This window comes from Oryza brachyantha, chromosome 2 (genome assembly GCF_000231095.2).
Source record: "Oryza brachyantha chromosome 2, ObraRS2, whole genome shotgun sequence".
Classification (NCBI taxonomy): Eukaryota; Viridiplantae; Streptophyta; class Magnoliopsida; order Poales; family Poaceae; genus Oryza; species Oryza brachyantha.
In genome coordinates this window covers 1999905-2025001 of record NC_023164.2, presented here as the reverse complement: position 1 = coordinate 2025001, position 25097 = coordinate 1999905, and the positions used below count along the sequence as shown (strand labels likewise).

General features: G+C 42.2%; 2 protein-coding genes and 1 long non-coding RNA gene across 3 annotated transcripts; 2 read left to right on the top strand and 1 right to left on the bottom strand.

The window, feature by feature from the left end:
* Positions 1-355: 355 nt before the first annotated feature.
* LOC107303683 lies at positions 356-6012 on the bottom strand. The gene is made up of 3 exons (XR_001549641.1): positions 5603-6012; positions 883-988; positions 356-815 (listed from the first exon to the last, which is right to left on the bottom strand). It is a non-coding gene; the product is annotated as an uncharacterized LOC107303683 (long non-coding RNA).
* On the top strand, positions 1847-11288 carry LOC102707843 (tyrosine-sulfated glycopeptide receptor 1-like). Its single transcript, XM_006648252.3, has 2 exons — positions 1847-3368; positions 8038-11288. Exons 1-2 carry the CDS (start codon positions 1924-1926, stop codon positions 11081-11083), a joined length of 4491 nt encoding a protein of 1496 aa, XP_006648315.3. The 5' UTR covers positions 1847-1923; the 3' UTR covers positions 11084-11288.
* A 3715-nt stretch (positions 11289-15003) lies between these two features.
* LOC102715173 (tyrosine-sulfated glycopeptide receptor 1-like) lies at positions 15004-24273 on the top strand. Its single transcript, XM_015832971.2, has 2 exons — positions 15004-16424; positions 20882-24273. Exons 1-2 carry the CDS (start codon positions 15004-15006, stop codon positions 23946-23948), a joined length of 4488 nt encoding a protein of 1495 aa, XP_015688457.1. The 3' UTR covers positions 23949-24273.
* The last annotated feature ends 824 nt before the right edge of the window (positions 24274-25097 follow it).

The following is a 25097-nucleotide window of genomic DNA, read 5'->3' as shown; positions in this document are numbered from 1 at the left end:
AATACAAAATTTTATACCATTGGAATTTAAATTATAGACTCCAAATCCAGCATAGTTCTGGGATATGAAACCGGGCCAAACAGAACCTATATCTTTGTACAAAACGATTGGAATCACGAAACTTCATATTGAGAGAGAGAGAGAGATGCCATTCTTGCACCCAGCTGTTCAACCGAACTTAGGTTTGTGTGGCTCCAGCACGTTTCCAATACACCATAGGGTTATTGTTTTTAAAAAACCAAATGACATATTTACAAATAAAAAATAATTTTGTGATTAAAACTTTTATAATTTTATAGGTCTAAAAGTCAGGGTTAAAAAATAAAGTATGATAAAAAAAACCCTTAAAATTAACTCTAAATTTAAAGTTAAAATTTTAAATTTTAGCATATAAACCTACATAAACCTACACAAGAGCAAAAAGATGGGAACACATATCTGCACAAGAATCAGGCTCCCTTGTGTCACAATGCAAGTGATCAGCCAGCCGACTACCAGCACTTTTGAAATGAAATCCAGACGGTGGTATCCAGGGTGTCATACGGGGGAGCCGAACGCGGGCATAGTTCTAGTTGATAATCCATAATTCCTTATGCCTCCATGGTCAACAATCATATGGCAGCTTGCAACGATTGGAGATTGGAGCAGATAAGCCCCAAACGCACGCTTGATACACAGAAAGTAAACGCCTTGGCCCTTAGGTCAACTACCCCAGTTGAGCTTTGCGGTTGCCCAAAGCATGTGCACACCATGACCGCGACGCCGATGATTGGTTACAAAATTATTTGCAAACTCTCTCCGGATGATGGAGATATCTGCAAAGAGAAAACTTGCAAATCGTCAGCACTTGGTGTTTCTTTTTGAATTTTCACAGATACGAACCCCTTTCCTCTTTCACCAAACAGATCCGATCATGGCCTCATAGGGCAGCTGGTAAGAGATGTGATGTCACGTCGAGTGAATTTATGCATGATGCATCAATGTCAATCTGTCACAAGGAAACCAACCTGTACGGTTAGGGAGGACTTTTCTGTACAAAATATAGATATTTTTAGAATTTAAATCTGGGATCAAAATGTAAGTACTTATCCTACCAATCGCTTCGCATTAAAAATTATTACTAATGTATCTTCACATACTCTCTCACCCTTATTTTTAAAAATTATTACTAATGTATCTTCACATACTCTCTCACCCTTATTTATTAAGGGCACCCTAGTCTTTTTCTTCACGAACTTAATCTCTACAAAACAAATTAAAAATCCTTGCATTTTAGAATGGAGGTATTAAGATAATACTACTCCTACTAGCAGGCCCCCTATAGTGAAACGTCGTAATGTGAACGGAAGATATTACGATAGTTTAGGCCTTGTTTAGTTCCCAAAATTTTGTTCCAAAAACATCGCATCAAATTTTTAGACACCTAAATAAAACATTAAACATAGATGAATCAAAAAACTAATTGCACAGTTATGGAAGAAATCTTGAGACGAATCTTTTGAGCCTAATTAGCCCATGATTAGCCATAAATGCTACAGTATCCAATATGTGCTAATGATAGATTAATTAGGCTCAAAAGATTCGTCTCGCGGTTTCTAGGCTAGCCGTAAAATTCGTTTTTTCATTTGTGTCCGAAAACCCCTTCCGACATCCGATCAAACATTTGACGTGACACTTCTCCCAAAAATTTTCTCAATCTAAACACCACCTTATTATAGTCCTAATGAATATCCATAGGCTAGAGCATCAAATCCTTGACATGTATTTCTTTTTTATGATAACGACTAGTGGCTAAAATAAAAAGGAAGCAAGAGGCCCTTCTTTCTTCCTCCTCGCGCTCCTTGATTAGACCATTTTTATGCTTTGCCCAGGCACGAGACAAAGCTCAGCATCAGTTTTCCATGGTAGTTTCACAAGAAAGCCATGCAGCCACTTCATTCTTCCTACAAGACACATAGGAGCAAATTGCCCATACCTGCATCAGTTCCTGGCATTGCCCTGGTGCTGTTCATCAGCTTCACCCCTCTCACCAGTTCATGTACAGAGCAAGATAGGAGCTCCCTCCTCAAGTTCCTCAGGGAGCTGTCCCAGGATGGAGGCCTTGCTGCATCATGGCAGGATGGCACAGATTGCTGCAACTGGGATGGGATCAGCTGCAGCCAAGACAGGACGGTAACTGATGTTTCCCTGGCCTCCAGGAGCCTCCAGGGGCACATCTCACCATCTCTTGGCAATCTCACTGGGTTGCTGCGCCTCAACCTGTCTCATAACCTGCTATCTGGTGCCCTGCCACAAGAATTGGTGTCTTCCAGCAGCATCACCGTCATTGACATCAGCTTTAACATCCTGGATGGAGGTCTCAACGAGTTGCCATCTTCAACCCCTACCAGTACCAGACCACTGCAGGTACTTAACATCTCAAGTAATTTATTTACAGGAAGGTTTCCATCTTCTGTATGGGAAGTGATGAAAAATCTGGTAGCCCTCAATATAAGCAGCAACAAGTTCACTGGGGAGATACCAACTCATTTTTGTGACAGCTCGCCAAATTTAACTGTGCTTGATCTATGTTACAACCAATTCAGTGGAGGGATCCCCTCAGGACTCGGTAATTGCTCCATGCTCAAAGTGCTCAAGGCTGGCCAAAACAACCTCAGTGGGGCACTCCCAGATGAATTCTTCAATGCTATCTCGTTGGAGTACCTATCTCTTCCGAACAACAATTTGCATGGAGTATTTGATAACACAAGCATAACCAAACTTACAAATCTAGTTACTCTTGATCTTGGAGGGAACCTGTTCATTGGTAAGATTCCAGATTCTATCAGCCAACTCAAGAGATTGGAAGAGTTGCGTTTGGACAGCAACAAGATGTCTGGAAGGTTGCCTGGAACTCTGGTCAGCTGCACTAATCTCACAATCATCGACCTCAAGCACAATAACTTCAGCGGAGATCTTAGCAAAGTTAATTTCTCCACCCTACACAATCTAAAAACTTTAGATCTTTACTACAACAACTTCACTGGCACAATTCCAGAAAGCATCTACTCATGCAGCAATTTGACAGCCCTACGGTTATCAGCCAACCGTTTGCATGGAGAGTTATCATCAGGAATAATCAACCTGAAGTACCTTTCCTTCTTGTCACTTGCTAAAAACAATTTTACGAACATCACAAAGGCACTTCAGATTCTTAAAAGTTGTAGGAGCATTACCACCTTGCTTATTGGGGAGAACTTTAGAGGAGAGGTCATGCCACAGGATGAAAGCATTGATGGTTTTGAGAATCTTAAAGTTCTTGACATAAACAGCTGCTTGTTGTCTGGGGAAATACCTCAATGGCTATCTAAGCTCACGAATCTGGAGATGTTACTTTTATATGGCAATCAACTCACTGGACCAATACCAGGATGGATTGACACCTTAAACAACCTCTTCTATATAGATGTATCAGACAACAGACTTACAGAAGATATTCCAATCGCTTTGATGAGTATGCCAATGCTAAGATCCACAACAGATATAACCCGTTTGGACCCAAGGGCTTTCGAGCTTCCTGTTTATAACGGCCCATCACTTCAATACCGTATGCTTACTGGCTTCCCTACATTGTTGAATCTGAGCCACAACAACTTCACAGGTGTGATTTCCCCAATAATTGGTCAGTTGAAAACACTTGTTGTGCTTGATTTCAGCTTCAACAACTTATCTGGGCAGATCCCACAATCCATTTGCAACCTCACAGGCCTACAGGTTCTACATTTGTCCAATAACCATCTCACAGGTGAAATCCCTCCTGGACTAAGCAATCTGCATTTCCTCTCAGCATTCAATATTTCCAACAATGACCTAGAAGGGCCTATTCCAACTGGAGGTCAATTTGATACATTCCCCAAATCTAGCTTCACAGGGAACCCAAAGCTGTGTGGCTCTACATACATTCACCACTGTAATTCAGTGGAAGCAACTTCAATGTCGAGGAAACAATGCAATAAAAAAATCATTCTCGCAATATCATTTAGTGTTTTCTTTGGAGGAATCAGCATTGTTTTGTTGGTAGGGTGTTTCTTTTTCTCACTAAGGAGCACACGCTTCATAACAAAAAATAGAAGCGACAACAATGGAGATGTAGAAGAAGCTTCATTCAGCCCTGATTCAAAGCAGTCATTGATAATGATGACACGAGGCAAGGGAGAAGAAATGAACATCACATTTACTGACATTGTGAAAGCTACAAATAACTTTCACAAGGAGCACATCATTGGGTGTGGAGGCTATGGACTAGTCTACAAAGCTGAGTTAACTGATGGTTCAAAGATTGCCATCAAGAAGCTCAATAGCGAAATGTGTCTAACGGAAAGGGAATTCAGTGCAGAGGTTGATGCACTATCCATGGCACAACATGCCAATCTTGTCCCCTTCTGGGGTTATTGCATTCAGGGAAACCTGAGGCTCCTCATATACTCCTTCATGGAGAATGGCAGCTTAGACGATTGGCTTCACAATAGGGATGACGATGCCAGCTCATTTCTCAGCTGGCCAACCAGGCTGAAGATTGCACAGGGAGCAAGCCAGGGCCTTCATTACATCCATGATGTTTGCAAGCCTCATATTGTCCACCGTGATATCAAGTCCAGCAATATCTTACTTGACAAAGAATTCAAATCTTATGTTGCAGATTTTGGGCTGTCAAGATTGGTCCTTCCCAACAAAACTCATGTCACAACCGAGCTAGTCGGCACTCTGGGCTACATCCCCCCTGAATATGCACAAACATGTGTTGCTACATTGCGAGGCGATATGTACAGTTTCGGAGTTGTCTTGCTAGAGCTTCTCACAGGGAGGCGACCTGTTCCGATCCTGTCTTCGTCAGAGGAACTTGTCCCATGGGTACACAAAATGAGATCAGAGGGAAAACAGATTGAGGTGCTTGATCCAACACTCCGAGGTACGGGGTGTGAAGAGCAAATGCTAAAGGTTCTTGAAAGTGCTTGCAAGTGTGTTGACCATAATCCTTTGAAGAGGCCAACTATCATGGAAGTTGTCACTTGTCTAGATAGTATAGGCACTGACCTAAAGGCGTAAAGCATGATGGATATTTTTGTACTTCTAATCAACAGAGTTGATATCGTTTCACTAGAACTAATACTTCTGACTGATCTTATGGTTTGTTCTGTACAGCTTGGGACAGACTAATACCATTTCAGTGCATTCATGTCTACTTATTTTGGCCTTTTTGCATTAGCAAGTGCTTAAGTAATTCTATCAAAAAAAATTAACTGGTATTCCTTATTTCCTTTTCCCAGTTTTCTTGTTTATTGAAACACTATATATCCTCAAGTTGTACATGCACGACAAAAAAGTGTACTAGAAACAAGTGAGAACACGGTTATGCTCCTTGAGTTTTTCACTGAGAAAATCGAATGGTATCCATTCAAGTGAAGATACCACGATATTTAGATGCTGTCAGATCTTTGTTTTCAATAAATGTGTTCTAGAAACGATTACAATTGGTTGTGAAATGCATGGACTAAGGAAAAATAGCAGCACAAATTATAGGAACCACTAGCATCGAGTGGAAAGCGAATGCAACATAACTAACCATCATTGCCACGCGCTGGTGCGGCATGGCCCTCCGGCGCCTTCCCAATGCGCCCGTCCCCACGAGCTCTTCGACTGCCACGGCTGCCGTCGACCAGTTCAAGGCACTCGACCATTTCGCCGAACACCCTGAGCACACCGCCTCACAAGGAAGGAGGAAGGCGCGGCTTGATCCCTTCCTCCAGGCCATCCCTGGCTGGCATTGCGTCGCACAGCCGAACACCGCGTCGCGGTGGCGCGGCCGCAGGCTGTTCCGGCTCCGGCGGGCGGTGGCACGGGCCCCGGGAGGAGCAAGCGCGGCGGAACGGCCAGGAGAGAAGAGGAGACGGAGCGGCCGGCCGGGCACTCTCTGGAAGGGGGAACGGGTTAGGCGGTTACCTTGCGGCTCGTGTTGGGCTTGGGATAAAGAAATTTACGAAATTTACTCTATGATTATTATTGGTTGAGATAAAAGAATTTGAATAAGATATACTCTAGTTATCACTAATGCGATGGGGAGGGAGGCCGACGAAGGCCCTGTTAGTTTCGCACTGGTTAACCTCATATTTTCTCGTGAAATTTCACGCACACACATTCTGGTGTCTTTCTTTTGAAAAAAATTTATAGAAAAGTTGTTTTAAAATTTTAGGTTAATTTATTTTTTTATTTTTATAGTTAGTAATTAATTAATTATGTATTAATCTATTACCGTGTTTTCTGCGTCGGCTAATAACCAATCTGCCGAACAACCGAAGTGGGTTAATCAAGAATCAGCTGTATTTTGAAACAAAATTTGAGGGTTAAATACTGTCTCTCCTCTGTTACTAAATATTTGACGCTGTTGCGTTTGACTATTTATCTTATTAAAAAATTTACATAATTATTAATTTTTTTATATTATTTTATTTATTGTTAAATATATATTTATGCATATATATATAGCTTTACATATTAAAAAAAGTTTAAATAAAACAAACAGTTAAACATGTGTCAAATATTTAGGGACGAAGTATAAGGGAACGACTTATTTGCAAACGACAAATAATTTGTGCATAAAAAATTTATATACGTATTCCTAGTGATCTAAAGCCAATGCTGAAAAATAAACTTCGATGAAAAACCCTTAGAATTAACTCTAAATTTAATTGTTAAAAATTAAAGTTTTGGCTTATAAGTGTAAACAGAACTGAAAAAATGAGGTGATAGTTTATATTTGGGGATAAAATGATACACGGTAAATTACAGCGATTTTTTATAGGTATCCACATCGGGTTGATCCTTCTACGTAGCATCATTAACTCAACAAAAACTTGATCGATATTCTTTTCGTTCGTTTTTCGCGCACATCTTGTCGTGCTACATACAATATGTTTTAAAAAACTTCGTGCGTGGGGTATTAAACATATACTTCCTTCGGTTTTTTTATTTACGTTTGGCCGTCTCGTGATCGAGCTGTCGAAACTCAAGACAAGGAGCAGACAGGCCGGACGCCCACCAGTGGCCGTTCAGCCATTCACGCCACAAGACCAGAAAGAAAGAAAGAAGCACACACATTCACGCCGGTGGCGGAAACCAGATGCAGAAAGCCTGAAACTAAACATTCAAAAGAAGAAACTAAACATTCAAAAGAGCAAATAAGGCAAAGCGCACGCGTGACTTGATAACAGAAACTAAACATTCAAAAGAAGAAGAAGAAGAAAAGAGCAGCAGGTTACCCACCACCACTTGTGCTTTGTTATTGTCCAAATGATGCGCGCACCATGACCGCGACTCCGGTGCATGATTGCTCTAAAATCATATGCATTTCTTCCAATGATAATTTCCATGTACTACTATCTCTCCACGTGAGTGAATCTTGCAATTTCACTTTCGCAAATACACAACCTTTTTTTTCCCTGTTGAACAAAGAGAAGCAGGTAAGAGAAGTGATTGGTGAAGTAAAAATTATGGCATGATGTAACAATGACAATGTGGTAAGGATTAAAATTAAGAATGGCTGCGAAAGAGAGTAACTTACAGTCGCGAAGGTCGAGCACTTGACTTTCCAATAGATTATAACTGGCAGCCGCTACTGAAACATCAGAGTGTCGAGGACAAAACAAACGTGACAGTTTTTGTAAGGGGACAGTAGATCTTAGTACCCATAGGCTATAGAATCTAATCCTTGACCTTTTTTTTTTTTTTTTGTGATGACAGGATGACAGGGACAGGAACGCCAAAGGCCAAAATAAAATAGAAGCAATCAAGCAATCACCGCTTCTTTCTTCCTTCTGATGCTCTTTCTTGATAAAAACCATCTGATGCTTTGTCCAGTCAGGATACAAGCTCTGCATCAGGTTTCCAGTGCTAGATTCACCAGAAAACCATGCACCCACCCCATAGCACCAAATTGCCCATACCTGTTCTTGGCCTTGCCCTTGCCCTGGTGCTGCTGATAAACTTCGCCTCTCTCACCAGTTCTTGTACAGAGCAGGAGAGGAGCTCCCTCCTCAATTTCCTCAGGGAGCTATCACAGGATGTTGGCCTCGCCGCGTCATGGCTGCGCGGCACAGATTGCTGCAAGTGGGATGGGGTCACCTGCAACCCAGAGAGGAGAGTCACTGATGTTTTACTGGCCTCTAGGAGCCTCCAGGGGCACATTTCAGCGTCTCTTGGCGACCTCCCAGGATTGCTGCGCCTCAACCTGTCTCACAACCTGCTATCTGGTGCCCTGCCACAGGAATTGGTGTCTTCCAGCAGTATCATCATCATTGACATCAGCTTTAACCGCCTGGATGGAAGTCTCAGCGAGCTGCCATCTTCAGCTCCGGCCATCCCACTAGAGGTACTTAACATCTCAAGTAATCTGTTTACAGGACAGTTTCCATCCTCCATATGGGAAGTGATGAGAAATCTGGTTGCACTCAACGTCAGCAGTAACAAATTTACTGGGCATATACCCACTCATTTTTGTGACAGCACGCCAAATTTAACCGTGCTTGAACTAAGTTACAACGGATTCAGTGGCAGCATCCCCTCAGGACTTGGTAATTGCTCCATGCTCAAAGCTCTCAAGGCTGGCCACAACAACCTCAGTGGGACACTCCCAGATCAACTTTTCAATGCTGTCACATTGGAGTACCTATCTATTCCTAACAACAATTTGCAGGGGGGAATTGATAGTACACGCCTAACCAAACTGAGAAACCTGGTTACTCTTGATCTTGGAGGGAACCATCTCTCTGGTAAGATTCCAGATTCTATCAGCCAGCTCAGGAGATTGGAGGAATTACATTTGGACAACAATATGATGTTTGGAGAGTTGCCTAGAACTATTGGCGGCTGCACAAATCTTACAATCATCGACCTCAAGAACAATAAGTTAGATGGAGATCTTAGTGAGGTTAACTTCTCTGCCCTACATAATCTAAAAACTTTAGATCTTTACTTGAACAACTTCACCGGCACAATTCCAGAAAGCATCTACTCATGCAGCAATTTGACAGCACTACGGTTATCAGACAACCATTTGCATGGAGAGTTATCATCAGGAATAATCAACCTGAAGTACCTTTCCTTCTTGTCACTTGCTAAAAACAATTTGACGAACATCACAAAGGCACTTCAGATTCTTAAAAGTTGTAGGAGCATTACCACCTTGCTTATTGGGGAGAACTTTAGAGGAGAGGTCATGCCACAAGATGAAAGTATTGATGGTTTTGAGAATATTCAATTTCTTGACATAAACAGCTGCCCGTTGTCTGGGAAAATACCTGTATGGCTATCCAGGCTAACAAATTTGGAGATGTTAATTTTGTATGGCAATCAATTCACTGGACCAATACCAAGTTGGATCAATTCCTTAACCCACCTCTTTCATATAGATGTATCAGACAATAGACTTACAGAAGAAATTCCAATCACCTTGATGGATATGCCAATGCTAAGATCAAGAACAGATGCAACCCATTTGGACCCAAGGGCTTTTGAGATTCCTGTTTATAATGGTCCATCACTTCAATACCGTGTGCTTACTGGTTTCCCTAAAGTGTTGAATCTAAGTCATAACAGCTTCACAGGTGTAATTTCACCAAGAATTGGTCAGTTGGAGACACTTGTTGTGCTTGATTTCAGCTTCAACAACTTAACCGGGCAGATACCACAATCAATTTGCAACCTCACAAACCTGCAGGTTCTACACTTGTCCAATAATCATCTCACAGGTGAAATCCCTCCCGGACTACGTGATCTGCATTTCCTCTCAGCATTCAATATTTCTAACAATGACCTAGAAGGGCCTATTCCAACTGGGAGCCAATTTGATACATTCCCCAACTCTAGCTTCATAGGAAACCCAAGGCTTTGTGACTCTAGGTTCACTCACCACTGTAGTTCAGCAGAAGCAACTTCACTGCCTAGAAAACAACACAATAAAAATACCATTTTCGCAATATCCTTTGGTGTCTTCTTTGGAAGTGTTGGCATTCTTTTGTTGGTAGGGTGTTTCTTTGTCTCACAAAGGAGCACACGCTTCATAACCAAAAATAGAAGTGAAGACAATGGAGATGTAGAAACATCCTCATTCAACTCTGATTCAGAGCATTCGCTGATAATGATAACAAGAGGAAAGGGAGAAGAAATCAACCTCACGTTTACTGACATTGTGAAAGCTACAAATAACTTTGACAAGGAGCACATCATTGGGTGTGGAGGCTATGGACTAGTCTACAAAGCTGAGTTAACTGATGGTTCGAAGATTGCCATCAAGAAGCTCAATAGCGAAATGTGTCTAACAGAAAGGGAATTCAATGCAGAGGTTGATGCACTGTCCATGGCACAACATGCCAATCTTGTCCCCTTCTGGGGTTACTGCATAAAGGGAAACCTGAGGCTCCTCATATACTCCTTGATGGAGAATGGAAGCTTAGATGATTGGCTTCACAATAGGGATGAAGATGGTAGCTCATTTCTTAACTGGCCAACCAGGCTGAAGATTGCACAAGGAGCAAGCCAGGGACTTCATTACATCCATGATGTCTGCAAGCCTCATATCATCCACCGTGATATCAAGTCCAGCAACATCTTACTTGACAAAGAATTCAAATCTTATGTTGCAGATTTTGGGCTGTCAAGATTGGTCCTTCCCAACAAAACTCATGTCACAACCGAGCTAGTTGGCACTCTGGGTTACATCCCCCCTGAATATGGGCAAGCATGGGTTGCTACATTGAGAGGAGATATGTACAGTTTTGGAGTGGTCCTGCTAGAGCTTCTCACAGGGAGGCGACCTGTTCCAATCTTTTCTACAACAGAGGAACTAGTCCCATGGGTACACAAGATGACATCAGAGGGAAAGCATATTGAGGTGCTGGATCCAACACTTCGAGGTACAGGGTGCGAAAACCAAATGCTACAGGTGCTTGAAATTGCTTGCAAGTGTATTGACCATAATCCTTTGAGGAGGCCAACTATCATGGAGGTTGTCACTTGTCTGGACAGTATAGACACTGACCTAAAGACATAAAAACATAATAGCTGATAGATAGTTTTGTACTTTCAGTCAACAGAGTTGATGTAGTTTCACTATAGTACTTCTGACTGGTTGTAAAGTTCGTTGTGTTCAGTTTGGGACAGACTAATATCATTTCAGCACATTGAATTTTACTTATTTTTTTGCGTTAGTAAGTCTCTAGGTAATTCCATAAAAAAAGTGTATAGTAATTCCTCTCCATTACCCAGTTTCTTAAACACAATCTGTGCTCAAGCTGTACAGGCATGACAAAGAAACTAGAAACAAGTGAGAATATCGATATGATCCTTGAGTTTTTTTACTGAGAAAGTCGAAATGGATTCCACTCGAGTGAGGACACCGTGATATTTAGATGCTGACATGTTGTCAGCTGTTTGTTTCCGATGAACACACTCTAGAAAGAACTAGAGTTGGTTGTGAAATGCGTGGAAAAATACAAGCACAACTGACCATCTTGTCACGCGCTGATGCGGCATGGCCCTCCGGCGCCTGCCTCCCCGATGTGCCCGTCCCCACGAGCTCTTCGACTGCCACGGCCGCCGCCGACCAGCTCTAGGCACTCGAGCATTTCGCCGAACACCCTGAGCGCGCCGCCTCACAAGGAAGGAGGAAGGCGCGGCTTGATCCCTTCCTCCAGGCTATCCCTGTGGCTGGCATTGCGTCGAGCAGCCGAACGTGCGTCACGGTCGCGCGGCCGCAGGCTGTTCCGGCTCCGGCGGGCGGTGGCACGGGCCCCCGGGAGGAGCAAGCGCGGCGGAACGGCCAGGAGAGAAGAGGAGACGGAGCAGGAGGCCGGCCGGCCGGCCACCTTCTGGAAGAAGAACGGGTTGGGCTTGGGCCCAAATGGAAACGACAACTCAAACACGATCTCATTTCGGCCCAACATAAAACGAGCTAAAATAGAAATAGGGAGAAGTTCGAGGGCTCCTACGTAAAATTCCCGTGAGCCTCCCGCAATCGCTTGATCTGAGCCGCACATAATAGATCGGACGGTCCAAGGAGAGCAACTTTTGAATCGCCAGTTAACCAATGGTATGCTGCCTCCAGGTTGATAATTAGTCGTTCTGGACCGCTACATGGTCATGTCTTCTTACAATATATTAAAAATTAAACAAATATTTGATTTTATTAAAGTATTATTTATGATTCATCTATATGTGTTCTCCTTATGTTTTCAAACTAAATATTTTATTAAAAATTATTAATAGTTAAAGTTTTAAAAGTTTAATTACACTCTTGTCCAAAACGATAAGAATTATGAAATTGGAGGGAGTAGTTCTGTAACTCCATCCCACAAACACTCCATTTCTATAATCTACTCGAGATGACTAAGGTTGCGTTCGTTTTCATCAGATTATACATCAACTTTTGCGTATATGTTTCCTGAATTAATAGACGGTGCATTTTTTATAAAAAAATTCTATGCATAACTTGATTATCGATTTTTAATTTTGTAATAGTTAATTCCATCGTATATACCATGAAATAGATATTACAAAAAATCAAATAATCTGTGAGCTTTATCTAATAAAAGGACACATGCTCCTATCATTTCGTCCTTTTGAAAGAAAAGGCAAAAGGTTTATTTACAAATGAAAAGACATTTTCATATCGTTTCAAAAGCAAATATTGTAAAATAAAATATGGCAAAAGAATACAAAATCAACTTTAAAATTGAGCTTGAAAATTCAAATTTTCACGTATATCCTGAAGCAAGAATAGAATATAGAACAATGTTCACTGGCAAATATTTATCATAATTGAGGCTGCATGCTAAATATCTTATGCGAGAGCTATTTTATTGTTTCTTATGGGCATGCATTTCAAACTACTAAAGAATGTATCGCATATATATGATACTAAACTTTTCACGTAGAAGTTATTTTAAAATTTCAACCATATTTGTTTTTTAAGTTTGTAATAGTTAATGGTTAAGTAAACACATGTTATTGACACTTCTCGTTTTTTGCGGAAAAAAGGTTTATCCAACAGCTGAATGGACCGACTCATTAGCACATGATAAATTAAATAGTAGCAAAAACTTGAAAATAGATTAATATGATTTTTAAGCAACTTTTCTATAGATTTTTTCGTTAAATGGAGCGACTCATTAGCACATGATAATGTGTAGTTCGGAAAATGTGTGCATAGGACGGAGGGAGTAGAAGTTGGAAAAATTTATATTCGAACACAGCCTAAGTTAATATATAATCTCATTTCAACATATAATCTTATTTTAAAAAATATAATAACCAATCGTTTGAGTAAATTAATCATCGATCTATAGCATAACGTGGTGTGGCTGCACATAATTTGCTCCCTGCTTCTAAAAATAATATTTCTCAAAAAAATCCTTCTAATGCTTTGTTTAGATCACTTGTTTAAAGCTATCTATTAGCTTTACTGTATCTATGTTTGAAAATATAAATTGTATTTTGTTTGGTACAATTTGACTAATAATTGCTTTATTGATATACTACCTCCGTCCTAAATGGTTGATGCCGTTGACTTTTTTATACATGTTTGACTATTCGTCTTATTTAATTTTTTTTGTCAAATATGTAAAGCTATATATATATGCATAAACGTATATTTAACAATAAATAAAATGATATAAAAATAATTAGTAATTATGTATTTTTTTAATAAGATGAATAGTCAAACATGTAGAAAAAAATCAACGGCGTCAAACATTTAGAGATGAAGGAAGTATTATTTATGTCTCACGACATTATAATCATAAAAAAAATACTTTGTTTCATATTACAGGACATTTTAGCTATGCATATATTCATTGGTCAATGTATATTATTTGTATATGTACCTAGATTCATTAGTATCCACATGAATCTAGTCAATGTTACAAAAGTCTTACATCGTGAAATATAGATAATATTTGTCAACACCAATTTCAGCCTTATGAACAGGTAGATCATCCGCCAATGTTGCATCCACATTATCTATGCAGCCCTACAATATAATCTTTAATTTAGTCCTATAGACAAGTAGTGCGGTATTTACAATGTCACGCTCATGCCGTCAAGTAGTGCGGTATTTACAATGTCACGCTCATGCCGTCGTTTGTAGACTGCGGAAAACAACTGCAGGCGTGTGGAGCAAATAAACCAAAGCTCACGCTCGAATGATTAACAGAAAGTCAGAAAGTAAACGGTCAAGATTCAAACAAAAAGATGAAGAAATGAGCACCAATTCTTGTCCCCGCCGGTCACCAGTTGTTTCTTTGTTGTTGTTGTCGTCGTCGTCTAAACCATGTACACACCATGACGGCGACGCCGATGCATGATCATTGCTGTAAATCATATGCACTTCTTTCATTCCAATGATGCTTTAATTGTACTACTATCTCTCCAGATGAATCTTGCAAAAATCATCAGCAATTGTTTTTCTTTCTCAAACAAAGGGGATGCATCCTTCAATCCTTTGTGTCAAACTTTGTCAGAAATAATAGTAAGATGAAAGAGGTCCATGGTGAAGCTGGTAAGAGAAGTGATGGATCAAGTAAATTACGGCATGCTGTAACAATGTCAATTTTATAAGGTTAAGAATTGAGAATGGCTGCGAAAGAGAATAACTTACGGAGTTACGGTCCACGAAGGTCGAGAAGTTGACTTTTCAGTAGATCATAGCTGGCAGCCGCTACAGAAGCGCCATAGTGAAGAACAGAACTGATGTGCCAGGTTTTGTAAGGTAATCTTAATGAGTACCCATAGTCTACAGTAACAAATCATTGACCATTATTTGTTTGTGATGTGATGACATCGACAAGGAGGCCAAAATAAAATGAAGAGCTTTTGTCCACCTCATGCTCTTCCTTGATATGGCCATCCAATGCTTTCACCAGTTAACATACTAACTCAGCATCCGGTTTCCATGCTAGATTCACCAAAAAAACCATGCTGCCATTTCATTCTTCGTACAAGAAACTGTCCATACCTGTTCTTGGCCTTGCCCTGGTGTTGTTGATCAACTTTGCCTCTCTCACCAGTTCATGTACAGAACAGGACAGGAGCTCCCTCCTAAAGTTCCTCAGGGAGCTCTCCCAGGATGGTGGTCTTGCTGCGTCATGGCAGGAAGGCACAGACTGCTGCAAGTGGGATGGAATCATCTGCAGCCAAGATAGGATGGTCACTGATGTTTCTGTGGCATCCAGGAGCCTCCAGGGGAACATCTCACCATCTCTTGGCAATCTCACTGGATTGCTGCGCCTCAACCTGTCTCATAACCTGCTATCTGGTGACCTACCACAGGAGTTGATGTCGTCCAGCAGTATCATCGTCATCGATATCAGTTTTAATCGGCTGAATGTAGATCTCGACGAGTTGCCACCTTCAACCCCTGACAGGCCACTGCAGGTACTGAACATCTCCAGTAATTTGATAGCAGGAAAGTTTCCATCCTCCACATGGGTAGTGATGAAAAATCTGGTTGCACTCAATGCCAGTAACAACAGCTTTAGTGGGCATATACCAGCTGATTTCTGCACCAACTCGCCATCCTTAGTTGTGCTTGAACTCAGTTATAACCATTTCAGTGGGAGCATTCCTCCTGGACTTGGAAGTTGCTCCAGGCTCAGAGTCCTCAAGGCTGGCCACAACAACCTTAGTGGGACTATCCCAGATGAACTCTTCAATGCTACCTCATTAGAGATCCTCTCTTTTTCAAGCAATGATTTACAAGGAACACTTGAGGGGGCAAATGTTGCCAAACTTGGTAAGCTAGCTACCCTTGACCTTGGAGAGAACAACTTCAATGGTGCCATTCCGGAGTCTATAGGTCAGCTTAAGAGATTGGAGGAACTTCATTTGAACAACAACAAAATGTTTGGGAGTATACCATCAACCTTGAGCAACTGCACAAATCTGAAAACCATCGACCTCAAGAACAACAATTTCAGTGGAGAGATCATCAATGTCAATTTCTCCAACCTACCAAATCTAAAAACTTTAGATCTGTTGTGGAACAATTTCAGTGGTAAAATTCCAGAAACAATATACTCATGCAGCAACCTAACTGCCCTGAGGCTATCTTTGAATAAGTTTCATGGCCAGTTATCAAAGGGACTAGGCAATCTGAAGTCCCTCTCCTTCCTGTCACTTGGTTACAACAACCTTACAAACATAACAAATGCACTACAGATATTAAGGATGTCCAGCAACCTCACCACCCTTCTTATTGGCAACAACTTCATGAATGAGAGAATACCAGACGATGATAGCATTGACGGCTTTAAGAATCTTCAGATTCTTGACCTAAGTGGATGCTCTTTTTCTGGAAAAATACCTCGATGGTTATCAAAACTCACAAGGTTGGAGATGCTAGATTTAGACAGCAATCGACTAACTGGATCAATACCCGATTGGATCAGCAGCCTAAACTTCCTCTTCTATCTAGAACTATCAAATAACAGTCTAACGGGAGAAATTCCGTTGGCCTTATTAGAGATGCCAATGTTAAGGTCAAACAGGGCTGCAGCACAATTAGAACATGGAGCATTTCAACTACCAATATATATAGCTGAATCACTACTTCAATACCGCAAGGCCAGTGCATTCCCCAAAGTGCTGAATCTAGGCAACAATAACTTCACTGGTTTGATTCCTCCAGCGATTGGCCAGTTGAAAGCGCTTCTATCGCTCAATTTGAGCTTCAACAAATTATATGGAGATATCCCCCAGTCAATCTGCAACCTCACAGATCTGCTATTGTTGGATTTATCAAGCAACAATCTAACTGGAACAATCCCAGTTGCATTGAACAATTTAAACTTCCTTACCAAATTCAACATCTCATACAATGAGCTAGAAGGGCCTATCCCAACTGGAGGTCAGTTTAGTACATTCACAAATTCTAGCTATTATGGCAACCCAAAGCTGTGTGGTCCTATGCTTTCGCACCATTGCAGTTCAGTTGATGGGCATTTGGTCTCAGAGAAACAGCAAAACAAGAAGGTCATACTTTCAATTGTTTTTGGTGTCTTCTTTGGAGCCATTGTCATTCTTTTCTTGTTGGGGTATCTCCTTTTGTCGCTCAGGGGTATGAGTTTCATGAAAAAAAATAGGTGCAAAGATGATTACACAGAAGTATTATCATCCAACATCAATTCAGAGAATTTGTTGGTACTGTTGCCACAGGGAAAGGAAGCAGAAAACAAGCTCACATTCATGGGCATTCTGGAAGCTACAAATAATTTTAACCAGCAGCACATCATTGGGTGTGGAGGTTATGGATTAGTCTACAAGGCAGAGCTACCCGATGGCTCCAAGATTGCCATCAAGAAGCTCAATGGTGAAATGTGCCTGATGGAAAGGGAGTTCAGTGCAGAGGTTGAAACACTCTCCATGGCACGACATGACAATCTTGTGCCACTCTGGGGTTACTGTATCCAGGGAAACTCAAGGCTCCTCATATATTCTTACATGGAGAATGGCAGTTTGGACGACTGGCTTCATAACAAGGACGATGATACCAGCACAATTCTAGATTGGCCAAGACGGCTCAAAATAGCGAAAGGAGCAAGCCACGGCCTCTCTTACATCCACAATATCTGCAAGCCTCGCATTGTCCACCGTGACATCAAATCTAGCAACATCCTTCTCGACAAAGAATTCAAAGCTTATATCGCAGATTTTGGATTATCACGATTGATCCTTCCCAACAAAACTCATGTCTCAACCGAGCTAGCTGGCACTCTTGGTTACATCCCCCCTGAGTATGGGCAAGCATGGGTCGCTACATTGAAAGGCGATGTGTATAGTTTTGGAGTGGTCCTGCTTGAGCTTCTCACAGGGAGGCGGCCTGTTCCAATGCTATCTACCTCAAATGAACTTGTCCCATGGGTACAGGAGATGATATCAAAGGGAAAGCAGACTGAGGTGCTGGATTCGACACTTGTACGCACAGAGTGTGAAGCGCAGATGCTAAAGGTTCTTGAAACTGCTTGCAAGTGCATTGACGGTAATCCTTTGACGAGGCCAACTATGATGGAAGTAGTAGCCAGTCTAGACAGTATAGACCCTGACCTAAAGATTCAATAATATCATAGATAACTTTGCACTTCAGTGAGCAGAGTTGATCTAGTTTCACTAGAACTAGTATTTGGTTGCTCTTTTAGTTTGTTATTATGGACAGATTGTGACAGACTCGTGTCATTTTGAGGCGTTGCTGTTTACTTGTTTTTGTATTAGCAATTGTTTATGTAAAGCATCTTCCTTTCCCAGGCTATTGAGAAACTATAATCATGTTCAGGTTGCACAGGCATAACAGACAGTAGAAACAAGGCAAAAACAAAATGTAGACACGAGTGACGGCATTGTCATGTTCCTCGAGTTTTTCAACAAGAGAGTCAGAATTCAAGTGAAGATACCAGGTATCTTCAGCTGTGTAGATACGAGTACAGTTGGATGTAAAATGCGTGGATAATCATAAAATACAAGCACAAGTGCTATGCTAGGCAGCAGTAACATGTAGTGGAAAGAGCACGAAGAACAGCTAACCATCTCGAAGGAGGCGGCGCCGCTCGCGTGAAGAGAGCGCGGCATTGCGTCACGCACTCGCGCGGCATGACCCTCCGACGCCTGATCGATCTGCCCGGTCATTCGGCCATCATGGGATCTTCGACCGCCACGGCTGCCGGCGACCAAGGCACTCGAGCATTTCGCCGAACACCCTGAGCGCGCCCGTCCCACGGTCACGGGGAAGCAGTTCCCCTTCGTTCCACCAGGCCACCCATGGCATTTCCGTCGAACATCCCAACGGCATCGCGGGCGCGCGCGAGGCAGCGGGCCGGGAGGAGCAACCGCGCAGCGCCGCGGGTGGTGGCGGAAGCCAGGAAAGGAGACGGAAACGCCGCCGCCGCCGGCGGTCTCCTCCCGCACCGGCCGCCGGCTTGTGGTTCGTGTTGGGCCCAAATGGCCGCAGACGGCCACTCGAGCACGCATTCCGGCCCAACATGGGAAGGGCATAAAGTATATTTGAGATAAATTTGAGGGCTCCCACGTAAATTTCTCACGACTCTACTGCGACCATGATCTGAACCGTACACGATTTACCGGACGGTCCAAGGAGCGTGGATTTGGACCGCCTGGGTGGGTTTAAGCGGTAATACCAAGGAGTGCGAGGACTTGAGCATAAATTTCTCACCCGAAATACACCTTCGGATAAATTTCTCACCCGAAATCCATGCGGGTGATTTTTTTAGCTTTTTTTTTTGAAAAATCAAACGGCATATTTATACACAAAAAATAATTTATAAATAAAACTTTTATACATGTATTCTTAGTCATTTAAAAGTCAAGGCTAGAAAATAAACTCCGATGAAAAACCACAAATTTAACTCCAAAATTAAGATTGAAAATTTAAATTTTAGTTTATAAGCATAAACAAAAGCGAAAGAAATCAATTAGCCAGTGCTAATAATTTATAACTAGATAAACACTAGATATAAAAGAAATGACTCTTATATTAATACTTGTTAAGGAATGCGTCGACTAACCTATAAGCCCTTAGCTTGAGATACTAGCCAGAAGGTCCCCATATCTTTCTTTAATAATCTACTCCCTCTCTGTCCCAGTTTAAACCAATTCCTAGAATCCCAAAGCAAATTTAGTACTAGAAACAAAATACCAAAATGCCCCTATTAACTACTACTACGGCATGCATTCAATACTAGTTTTTTGACTAGGCAGCACATCTTCTTCTCGATGGTTGGAGCACAAACCGCTTTTTTTTTTTTGGGGACAACGACTCCGCTGTAGAAATCGCCAATTTCAGGACAGAGGGAGTATACTAGAGCAGGGGCTGCAAAGAAAACCAAGTGGGGAACACTAACACTTTCGTCTTTTAGCTTTTGTTTATATTTATAAGTTAAATTTTAATTTTTTTTAACCTTAAATTTAGAATTGATTTTAAAAAATTTTTCATCGAAGTTTATTTAACAGTTTTGACTTTTATATCACCGTGAACACATATATAAAAGTTTTACTCGTAAATTATTTACTTATTTACTACTATAGTTCGTTTCTACGAGACGACCCAACACAGACCACAGCAACAAAAGCAATTACTGCAATGTCTGAACGTAAAGTTGTGACGGAACACATGGCAATATGTCATATCATATATTATCATCTCATATCATCATGCAAACCAAACAATTATTTAATAGCGATTCAGTAATAGTCATATCATCAAGAAAGGATGCCAATTGCAAAAGCAGCCGACATTTTCTTTTTCATTTTGTGTACGAAAGGCTTGTACACTTGGGACTTGTTAATAGATAGATTAAAGTGGCAGACAGGCTCCAACAGAAACGTGCGTACCTGGTGTGAACCAGGAAGCTGCACCTACCTGCAGTGGCGCATTGCCAATTGTGCACATCATCCGTGTGTGTGTGGATGTGTGGCCGCTGGCCTCTAATACTTGACCCGGTTTGGTGACCATGACTGCAAGATCAGATCAGAAAAAGACATTAGACAAAACATCTTGCTTTGTTTTCTTCTTCCTCCTCTTCCTCGTGGCTCTTTTCCTCGTCAGGGCCATTGCATTTGTATCCAATCACTCAATCAGAATCAGCTGTAGGCTGTAGGCATCAGGTTTCCATGCTAGCTTTGCCATTTGCCAGAAAGCCATGCACAAGCAGCAGCAGCAGCAGCAACTCCATTCCTCATGCAAGAAGTACAGCAGCAATAGGCTTCCCACAGATTTCCTTGGGCGGCTTAATCGTGCGTTTGCGCTGCTGCTGCTGCTGTTGCTCTCCTTGGTCTCGCCCATCAGGTCATGCACGGTGCAGGAGAAGAGCTCCCTCCTCCAGTTCCTCTCCGGCCTCTCCAAGAATGGCGGCCTCTCGGCGTCATGGCGGAATGGCACAGACTGCTGTTCATGGGAAGGGGTCACCTGCAGTGCAGACGGGACGGTCACCGATGTCTCCCTGGCTTCCAAGGGCCTCGAGGGGCATGTCTCGCCGTCTCTCGCCAACCTCACCGGCCTGCTGCGCCTCAACCTGTCCCACAACTCGCTGTCCGGTGGCCTGCCGATGGAGTTCATGGCGTCCAGCAGCATCGTCGTCCTTGACGTCAGCTTCAACAAGCTTGAGGGAGAGATGCAGGAGCTCCCGTCTTCCACCCAACCCCGGCCTCTGCAGGTACTGAACATCTCGAGCAACAGGTTTGCAGGACGGTTTCCATCCACCACATGGGAGATGATGAAGAGTCTGGCTGCACTCAACGCCAGCAACAACAGCTTCACAGGAGAGATACCGAGTAATTTCTGCAGCAGCTCGCCATCCTTTGCAGTGCTTGCACTCTGTTATAACCGTTTCAGTGGCAGCATTCCCCCTGGATTCGGTAATTGCTCCAAGCTCAGAGTGCTCAAAGCTGGTAACAACAACATCAGCGGGACTCTCCCGGATGATCTCTTCAATGCTACCTCATTGGAGTATCTCTCTTTTCCAAACAATGGGTTGTATGGAGTAATTGATGGTACACTGTTAGTCAACCTCAGAAATCTGGTTACTCTTGATCTTGAAGGGAATAGCATAAATGGCACGATTCCAGATTCTATAGGTCAGCTCAATAGGCTGCAAGATCTCCATTTGGGTAATAATAACATGTCTGGGGAGCTTCCATCAACCCTGAGCAACTGCACACATCTCATAACGATTAACCTCAAGAGAAACAACTTCAGCGGCCATCTTAGCAATGTGGACTTCTCCAAGCTGCCGAATCTGAAAACTTTAGACCTCTTGTTCAACGAATTTGAAGGCACAGTCCCAGAAAGTATTTACTCTTGCAGAAATCTGGCTGCACTCCGGTTATCTGGTAACAATTTACAAGGTCAGCTTTCGCCGAAAATCAGCAATTTGAAGTCCCTTGCTTTCTTATCACTTGGTTGCAACAACTTGACGAATATCAAAAACATGCTATGGATCCTCAAGGATTCTAGGAACCTCACCACCCTTCTTATCGGGACCAACTTCCAGGGTGAGGCCATGCCAGAAGATGACACAATTTATGGTTTTCAGAAGCTTAAGGTTCTTTCCATATCTAATTGCTCATTGACTGGAAATATACCTTTTTGGCTCTCAAAGTTAGAAAATTTGGAGATGTTGTTTTTGCGAGATAATCGACTCAGTGGAACTATACCTCCTTGGATCAAAAGCCTAGAGTCGCTGTTCCATCTAGATGTTTCAAATAACAGTCTTATAGGGGGGATTCCAATTTCCATAATGAAGATGCCAATGCTAGTAACAAAGAAGAATGCCACCCATTTGGATCCAAGGGTATTTGAGCTGCCTTTATATAAAACTCCATCCCTTCAATACCGGATAGCCAGTGCTTTCCCAAAAGTGCTGAATCTAAGCAACAATAACTTCAGTGGTGTGATCCCTCAAGACATTGGTCAGTTGAAATCACTCGATATCCTCAGTTTAAGTTCAAACAGTTTATCAGGAGAGATTCCACAGCAGCTCGGCAACCTAACAAATTTGCAGGTGCTAGACTTGTCTAAGAACCATCTCACAGGTGCAATCCCATCAGCACTGAACGACCTGCACTTCCTCTCTGTATTCATTGTTTCTTACAATGATCTGGAAGGGCCTATCCCAAATGGAGTCCAGTTTAGTACATTCACAAATTATAGCTTTGTCCCAGGGAACCCAAAGTTGTGTGGCTGTATTCTTCATCGCTGTTGTGGTTCAGCAGAAGCATCACCCATTTCCACAAAAAGTCACAGCAAGAAAGCCATTCTTGCAACTGCATTTGGTGTCTTCTTTGGAGGAATTTTTGTTCTTCTATTTCTGGTGGGTCTTCTTGCCACTGTAAGGGGTACATATTGTATAACCAAAAACAGCAGTAGCGAGAATGCAGATGTAGAAGCAACTTCGCGTGAGTCTGATTCAGAGCAATCATTAGTTATAGTATCACAAAACAAGGGAGATATAAACAAGCTCACATTTGCTGACATTGTGAAGGCTACAAATAACTTTGACAAGGAGAACATCATTGGGTGTGGGGGCTATGGGCTAGTATACAAGGCTGACTTACCTGATGGCACCAAACTGGCCATCAAGAAGCTTTTTGGTGAGATGTACTTGATGGAGAGGGAATTCACTGCAGAGGTTGAAGCACTTTCTATGGCACAGCATGACAATCTTGTACCACTATGGGGTTACTGCATACAGGGAAGTTCAAGGCTCCTTATATATTCTTACATGGAGAATGGGAGCTTGGACGATTGGCTTCACAACAGGGACGATGATGCAAGCACATTTCTTGACTGGCCTAAGCGGCTCAAAATTGCCCAAGGAGCAGGCCGGGGACTCTCTTATATCCATGATGCATGCAAGCCACATATCATCCACCGTGACATCAAATCCAGCAATATCCTACTTGACAAAGAATTTAAAGCTTATGTTGCTGACTTTGGGCTATCAAGATTAGTCCTTGCCAATAAAACACATGTCACTACTGAGCTGGTTGGTACTCTCGGCTACATCCCACCTGAATATGGACAAGGATGGGTTGCGACACTGAAAGGTGATATTTATAGTTTTGGAGTTGTCCTTCTTGAGCTTCTCACAGGAAGACGACCTGTCCCAATCTTGTCTTCATCCAAAGAACTTGTCAAGTGGGTACAGGAGATGAAATCAGAAGGGAATCAGATTGAGGTCCTGGATCCAATACTGCGAGGCACAGGATATGACGAGCAAATGCTCAGGGTGCTGGAAACTGCTTGCAAGTGTGTCAACTACAATCCTTGCATGAGGCCGACTATAAAGGAAGTAGTCTCCTGCCTGGACAGTATAGACACCAAATGGCATGTGCAAAATTCAGTCAGAACTTAGATATAATATGGTTATACAGGATTATCTTGTATTCAAGTGCACAAAGTATATGTAATTCACAAGAAAAACTACTCCAGACTAATCCTTTTGTACAGATTTTTGACAGATAAAGTTCTCCTGAACAGGGTATTGTATACCATGATGGGAAAAATGGAGAGGTGATGATTTATGAGCACATATCACCAATGACTCTATCCCCAGAATGCTCATTATGAATCTCATATATGACTTTGAGGCTTGTTTGAAGGCTCCCATTTGTAATTAAAAAAGTTGTTAAACACAAAGCAAAGTGCAGAGTAACAAAGCATTCATAATTAAAAAAATGCAGGGGCTAGGCTAGCTGATAGGGGCACGATGCTGGTTTCAAAAAGGTAGTTGTTCTTCGCAAGATGAGAACAGATGCTGAGACATTCCATGCAAACTCACCAATTAGATAGTGTAAAATATGTAAAAAGTGCATGCTTCTCTGATAGAGTGTGAACTAAAAAGTAACAAAAGGAAAACAGTGACATTCAAAAGGATTAACGAGACGGATCAAAATTGTCACCAAAATGACATGGCGCATTACTAGGTTTGATAATTTAAATCTCAAAGTTATCACCACTTTTTAGGGCAGAATGCTGGTTGTTAGGGCAGAACGCTGGTTTTTACAGTACCATGAAGCCCTAACCCATCTCCATCTGCAATAACAAACTCTGATTCTTTCCCGCAAAACAAACTCTGATTCTGTGATTGAGCACGGTGAGAAATATCAGCGGAGGCATGTCTGAACAAGCATCAACCATGGCATGCACCGCCACCCACCCACCCCCAACACCGCACGCACACACCGCGGCGCGATAATAAGCAAAGACAGAGAGGCAACGCGCAGGGAGCGAACTGGCCTCAGTTGTCTCGCGCTCTCGGCGCTGCTGCTCCGGCCTGCTGGGAGAAGGACCGTGACGCCGCCGCCGCCAGCCGCTCGCCGGCGCCGGAGTTGAGAGAGATGGCTGCCCTCCGTCTAGTGGGCCAAACATATTCTTTCAGACATGGTGGGCTAGAACTTTTCCTGGTATTAAATGGGCCAGGGATTGTGAGCCCATTGGTTTTTTTTCTTTTTTTGCTTTACCATTTTTTTTCTTTTTTTAAAAATAGTAGGGAGATTGAATT